At 45.4% G+C, this 6,954-nt stretch overlaps 1 protein-coding gene across 1 annotated transcript; it reads left to right on the top strand.

Annotated features, from left to right (window-relative positions):
- Nucleotides 1-384: 384 nt before the first annotated feature.
- Nucleotides 385-6,827, top strand: hspd1 (heat shock 60 protein 1). The gene is made up of 11 exons (XM_034574188.1): nt 385-519; nt 2,169-2,344; nt 2,863-3,198; nt 3,317-3,412; nt 3,491-3,584; nt 3,670-3,838; nt 3,965-4,064; nt 4,314-4,559; nt 4,656-4,830; nt 5,298-5,476; nt 5,608-6,827. The coding sequence occupies exons 2-11, from the start codon at nt 2,171-2,173 to the stop codon at nt 5,764-5,766; spliced, it is 1,728 nt and encodes a 575-aa protein (XP_034430079.1). The 5' UTR covers nt 385-519; nt 2,169-2,170; the 3' UTR covers nt 5,767-6,827.
- The last annotated feature ends 127 nt before the right edge of the window (nt 6,828-6,954 follow it).

The following is a 6,954-nucleotide window of genomic DNA, read 5'->3' on the forward strand; positions in this document are numbered from 1 at the left end:
CGAAAATCCGCACAAAGCGCAAAGATCCTAATTAAAGTGATTACATTTTATCACAATGCATGAAAACAGTCAAAAAAAGGTTTTAAACATTATTAATTCAAGGATTTTTGTCCTTTTTAATCGTTTCAAGTCAGGGCAATATTGCACAATATCAACTTTGACCTTTTTGTCCCCTCCAATGGAACGCGAGGAAATTCTGGAAGTGGCCGCCCCGGAACGAGCATAACCTGAATGAAACGAGTTTAAACACTATTTAAAGAATCGTTTACAGAAAGTAAATGAACATAAAACTCAACAAATGACCCATTAACACTAATAGAGACCGAAGTTAGATTTGAACGGTTGATAAAACAGAGATATCTGAAGCGGAGTGTTGGTTATCCAGGGTGCGGGGCGTGCCGGTAAAGTCCCCGGATGTGCTGGACCATGTGCGGTCCTGTCTGTCTCACACGCTCCTGTCCTCCCTGCTGCGGTTATATCACCGAGTCCTGTCGCAGCTCCAGCATCCACACACCTGAAGTAAGTCCTGACATCTCTTTGAAACACCTTCCCGTGGCCTCGGCGGCCTTCGGCCCGCAGCTAGCTCCGCGTGGCACCGCACATTTCACGCTGTCTCCGAGTTAAGCGACGATGACGGTTCGTCTTTCATGTCGCCGAGAGGAGAGATTTCATCATCGCGAGCTACAAGGACATGTTGGTCCAAAATGTCCGAGTGTCTCTGTGCGAACTGTGAATTAAAAGCTAACGCGATGTTTAGCGTCGTGGAATTACGGGTTGTGACGTTCGTCAGACCTGAAGAGCAGCTGGAGACCAGGTCGAATCGACTCTATTATTAATATTCATAATTCATAACAGGGATATCCAGAGGTATCTTCATTAAGAAGCACGTGGGGTGATTATCGATCAGTGGATTTTAATCAGTGATCTGATCAGGGATGAGGAGGCGCGTGCTAATGCGATTTGACCTTGTGACTGGCGACCTGACGAACACACGTGGGTTCACCAGGAAGTGGGTTTGGGGGTTAATAGAATTATCTGTTTAAATGTATTTACTGTGCTCATTCATATCTACGAGCTGATCCAGAACCGTACAGCTTTAAATGAGTCGTCAGTAGAACCATTCAAACCAGGGCTTTTTTTTTATTAGAAAAACTCTCTGAATTAACAATTTAATCACAGATCAACCTTCAAAATGAACATTTGTATCAATGGAACAGTGAACGTAGAGAAATCAACTGTCCAGAAGATGTAAAACATTCAGATAATCAAAAGAGAAACGTTTTGCAATGACTGTCAACATGTCATCAATCAACATGTATTTTCCTTTTAATTAATTAATGTGAAAACTTGCCACATTATTTATTTCCGTTACAAATTTAAATCGTCTTTTATTTTCCAGATTAGTCGGTTTATTGACAAAATGGTAAAGAAAATGAAAAATCAACAGTCCACTACTGTAAAATGTCCAGGTTCTCTTCACATGACACGGAGAAAAGTGTCAGTGTTTCATTTAAATAAATTAGATTATGTTTCCGAACACGCCCCTTCTTTAAACATACCAGCAAAAACGCTGCACTTCTCTACAAACAAGAAGAGCCTGAATAATATCTGCATGTCCTTTTAAGATTTAAATGCCTCTGTGATGCATCATTTGTAAAAAGCGTTTGTCAGGTAGAGAACGAGGAGATTTAGTTACCGGGCAGATGACAGTTTTTCCTGAGGGGCTTTAGGGAAAACGGCCAGATCCAAGTTTTCCTTTTTGATTTTACTTTACATTATTACTGCATCATTTTGAAGACCTATCATGTTTCTATATTTCCTGACATTAATTTACTGAGCAACTTATTAAATATCCGGATAATAAACCGGTGAAAACACCTCGACTGTGCTGTAAGTGCAAGGTCATCCTGGGACAGCGTTTCTCCATCTCATTGATTCACTGGTGGGTGGGACGCTCTTCCACTGCGGACCACCGGGGGCAGAGTACACCTCTATCATAGATAATCATTATTTAGCCGCACTCTGAATTTTCTGTGGACTTTCAGGATTAAAGAAAAACTGTTTAGCAGATTTGATTATTAACCCCTGTCCTGTGTCTCTCTCTCTCTCTCTCTCTCTCTCTCTCTCTCTCTCTCTCTCTCTCTCTCTCTCTCTCTCTCTCTCCATAGAGATGTTTCGTCTACCAACAGTCATGAAGCAGGTGAGGCCTGTGTGCCGGGCGCTGGCCCCTCACCTCACACGAGGCTACGCCAAGGAGGTGAAGTTCGGAGCCGACGCTCGCGCCCTCATGCTGCAGGGGGTCGACCTGCTGGCTGATACTGTGGCCGTCACCATGGGTCCAAAGGTGAAGGGAGCTTCTGTTATCTTTGATTCAAGGTTTTAAAGTCTTGAAGCTCTGAGTTCAGTTCAGGTCGTGTGAAGCATCATCAGTGAGCTAAAAAACAAAACCAATAAAAGGTGTTAAATCTCATTTAAAAGGTCTAATCTGCTGCGAGGTGGAAGGTTTTTATCTTTAAAAAAAAAATCCCTTCTATTATTTTGTAGATCTCTGACTTTATCAATTAATCAAACTTGGGTGATACATACATTTTCATACAAGTCATAACAGCTCAAATAGATTTAGAGATGATTCACATGTATGAACCTTTTATTGTTCTGTCTGATTTAAATAAAAGTCAGTTAATTCATACAGCTGGTAAAAAATGTTAGGGCTTATTATCTTCACTGGGTTTTCATTTATCTTTCATGCTTTTGTGACATAAGAATAAATGTCTATCGTCTCTACTGGTTTTCCATCAAACTTTGGTCATTGAAGATGTGACCAAGACTCTTTTATCTCACCGCCTTCTTTCTGCGTTTCAGGGTCGTAATGTCATCATCGAGCAAAGCTGGGGCAGCCCCAAGGTCACCAAGGACGGCGTGACAGTGGCCAAGAGCATCGACCTGAAGGACAAGTACAAGAACATCGGTGCCAAGCTGGTGCAGGATGTGGCCAACAACACCAACGAGGAGGCCGGTGACGGCACCACCACCGCCACAGTGCTGGCCCGCGCCATCGCCAAGGAGGGCTTCGACACCATCAGCAAAGGAGCCAACCCCGTGGAGATCCGACGTGGAGTCATGATGGCCGTGGAAACCGTCATCAACGAGCTGAAGGTGCTCTCCAGGCCGGTGACGACGCCAGAGGAGATCGCACAGGTACTGAACATGAGTAAACCAGTAACTTGTTGATGTATATTTGAAAACGTGATGTTGGTGTGGCGTCAGCAGCTTTTTTTTTACTCGCTCAGGTTTAACAATTAATTTTCTCCTTCAGGTCGCTACAATCTCAGCCAATGGAGACGTGGAGATCGGTACCATCATCTCCAACGCCATGAAGAAAGTCGGCCGCAAGGGAGTCATCACTGTCAAGGTGAGTTTCCTGACGGATGTAAGAAGACTTGACGTCAGATTAGTCAAAGGCTGTAAATAATGTGTTGTGTCGTCTCAGGACGGGAAGACGCTGCACGATGAGCTGGAGATCATCGAGGGGATGAAGTTTGACCGCGGCTACATTTCCCCATATTTCATCAACTCTCCCAAAGGTAAAGATTCTCCTACTGTCGGCTGTTTTTATATTATAATTCATTGCATCCGACTCGGTAACAAACACCATCTTCGCTCTCTCAGGTCAGAAGTGCGAGTTCCAGGACGCCTACCTGCTGCTGAGCGAGAAGAAGATCTCCACCGTCCAGAGCATCGTTCCAGCTCTGGAGCTCGCCAACCAGCACCGCAAGCCACTGGTTATTGTGGCGGAGGATGTGGATGGAGAGGCTCTCAGCACCTTGGTCCTCAACAGGTTCGTCCTGTTTGTTTACTGATCCCAGTTTAGAGATTAGCTGTCTGCTCATATTTCACTGAATAGAGTTAAAAGTGTGCGACTAAGAAACCGAAAGCAACGAAATGTCCACATCTTGGTTTGTAGGCTGAAGGTCGGGCTTCAGGTGGTCGCTGTCAAAGCCCCGGGCTTCGGAGACAACAGGAAGAACCAGCTGAAGGATATGGCCGTGGCCACCGGGGGCACTGTAAGTCAACGTTTGAAGTCTTTAAAAGCACTGAATTTAAAATAATATTTTTAATTAACCTGAAATTTCTTAGAAAGATCTTGAATATTTTTGTTCCCTCTTATAGACGTAACATTAGGTATACATTTGGAGACTCAAGTTGCTGAATTGTTAAAAACCTTCTTAGAATTAAATGTCCACCTTCTTTTCAAAGTAAGAGAGGATGTGCAGGTGTATTTATTGAATTCATTTCTCTTCTCCTCTCTGCAGGTGTTCGGGGATGAGGCTCTGGGTCTGGCCCTCGAAGACATCCAGGCTCACGACTTCGGTAAAGTCGGTGAGGTGCAGATCACCAAAGACGACACGTTGCTGCTGAAGGGAGGCGGCAGCCCCGCGGAGGTTGATAAACGTGCAGCGGAGATCCTCGAGCAGCTGGAAAGCACCGACAGCGACTACGAGAAGGAGAAACTCAACGAGAGGCTCGCCAAGCTGTCCGACGGAGTCGCTGTGCTCAAGGTGCGTCTCAATCAGACGTTCGGACCGGACGAGATGACGACTGCCACGGTGTCTCTCCATAAAAACAAGTGGTGATACCTTTTGCTCCTGTTTCAGATCGGAGGAACGAGTGATGTGGAGGTGAACGAGAAGAAGGATCGCGTGACCGACGCTCTGAACGCCACCCGGGCCGCTGTGGAGGAGGGGATCGTACCCGGTGGAGGCTGCGCTCTGCTTCGCTGCATCCCTTGTCTCGATAGCATCCAAACTGCCAACTCTGACCAGAAGATCGGTCAGTGAAACACGTGCACACGCTCAGATGAAGTACAACTTGCGATGACAGATTTCAGTAGATGGGCTCCACAGAGGTCCTGTGAGGGATCAGTGTGGAGTTTAAGGGCGGGGGGGTGACCATGAGATGTAGAATTTAGATTCCAAAGGTAAACAGTTAGAAAAACTAATATTCATGTAGACTCAGGTTGTTCACATGCATTTGTTTTCTTAACTAACTTTGCTGTTTATACATGAAATCATGAGAAGCAGCTTAACTGGAGTCAATCCTCATGTCAAACAAAAGCAGACATAACAAAAATCCACATTTAGATGTTGTACGTTTTCAAATCCTCAGTTTATTACGTTTATAAAGTACGAAGTTTGTCCAAATAATTACGAGAGAGTTAAACGGGCCTGAAAAGATGACGTTCTTTTTACTTGGGTGAAAAACCTTTCCATTAATCTGCTTCCTTTCCATCCAACCAGGTGTGGACATCATCAGGCGGGCGCTGCGTATCCCCGCCATGACCATCGCTAAGAACGCCGGCGTGGAGGGTTCACTGGTGGTGGAGAAGATCCTCCAGTCATCAGATGAGATCGGCTACGACGCCATGTTGGGAGAGTACGTCAACATGGTGGAGAAGGGCATCATCGACCCCACCAAGGTAGAGTGCAGCCAGTCGGTTCTAGTTTAGTCCCATGTGTTAACACATGGGACTAAACTTGTGTTGTGAACATAAAGAATGAAAGAAATGTAAAATCCTGTGACTCACCCTGGTATCGTCCGTCTCTACAGGTGGTGAGGACGGCGCTGCTGGACGCTGCAGGCGTGGCTTCTCTGCTCGCCACCGCCGAGGCCGTCGTCACGGAGCTACCCAAAGAGGAGAAGGAGATGCCCGGTGGTATGGGAGGCATGGGTGGAATGGGCGGCATGGGAGGAGGCATGGGTTTCTAATCCGACTCCCCCGCCTGATGCTGTACAGACTCGACGGGCAGAGCGGAGCTGGAGGTGGCTGAGGAACAGAAAAACAAAATCCTCCCGAGAACCTGCAGCCACCTCCACCGAGCTCTGCCCACACTGACTGGCCATGAGTATGTCGGAGTGCGACCCCCCCCCTCCCCCCGTATTCAACTCTGCCTCCTGCCTCTCAGTCCGGTTTCTGGAGGATCCGACTAAGTCAGGAGGAGGAGACGCCATCGAGTTAAAACCACCTGAACCGTCTCAATGGCTCCGACCAACGAACCGTCAAACGAACTCATCGTTCATCATGTCACATGTTCACACTGCTGTTCTCTGAGAAGTCCAACGTCCCAAGAAGAAGCTAACAGTCAACGTATCTGATGCAAACCGAGCAGGGCCGGAATGAGAAGAAGCTTAGCTAGGAATGTCAGTAATTCTTTTGTCTTTGTAGCATTTCTGTTAATTCTTTCTTATTTTATATAAATATCTTGCGTAATGTTTTTGTTTGTCCTCAGATAATAATGATGTGGGTTCAAATCTGTCTTTTGATTTAATTAAACCAGTTTTCTTACAGCGCCTCGACGTTTTCTGTGTCTCTGAAGTGACAGACATAAATCCCCTTGTCCTTGAACACGATTGGATGACGAGTGCCTACAGTGTCACCAGGAGCCTGTTTCAAAATCTGTCCAATCTAAATGTTTACGCAGACGCCTGACGATCCTTGAATCTTTCTCGTTTTCATGCTTCACGTTGCAGACGATACATTTTACAGCTCACGTGTGATTGTGGAGGATTGTGAGATCTCGTTTACGATATGAAAACCTGTGGCGTCGCCTTGCTGTTTAAACTCTGACTTATATTTGTGTGACCGCGTTCGCTCATCTCAACTCACAGAAAACTAGTTTACTCCATATAAATCTCAGTAGGGGGCGCTGCTGTTCAACATAAATACATTATTACGGCGAATAGCTGGTATCGTTCTGTTTTGTACGATGTAGACGTTGGTTAATGGTGAATCTTTTTTCTTATTTAATAAATTCAGTTCTGATGTTAAATTGTTTATTCAGCTTCTTTTTAAACCTCTTGTCTTTGTTTGAATCAAGTTCAAACTATTTCCACCATGAGTTGAGTTTCAGACGTCCTTGGAAACAGGAACTGAGGAATAAGGTCCATTTAGTGGCT

The sequence above is a fragment of the Hippoglossus hippoglossus genome, chromosome 21, assembly GCF_009819705.1.
Source record: "Hippoglossus hippoglossus isolate fHipHip1 chromosome 21, fHipHip1.pri, whole genome shotgun sequence".
Lineage (NCBI taxonomy): Eukaryota > Metazoa > Chordata > Actinopteri > Pleuronectiformes > Pleuronectidae > Hippoglossus > Hippoglossus hippoglossus.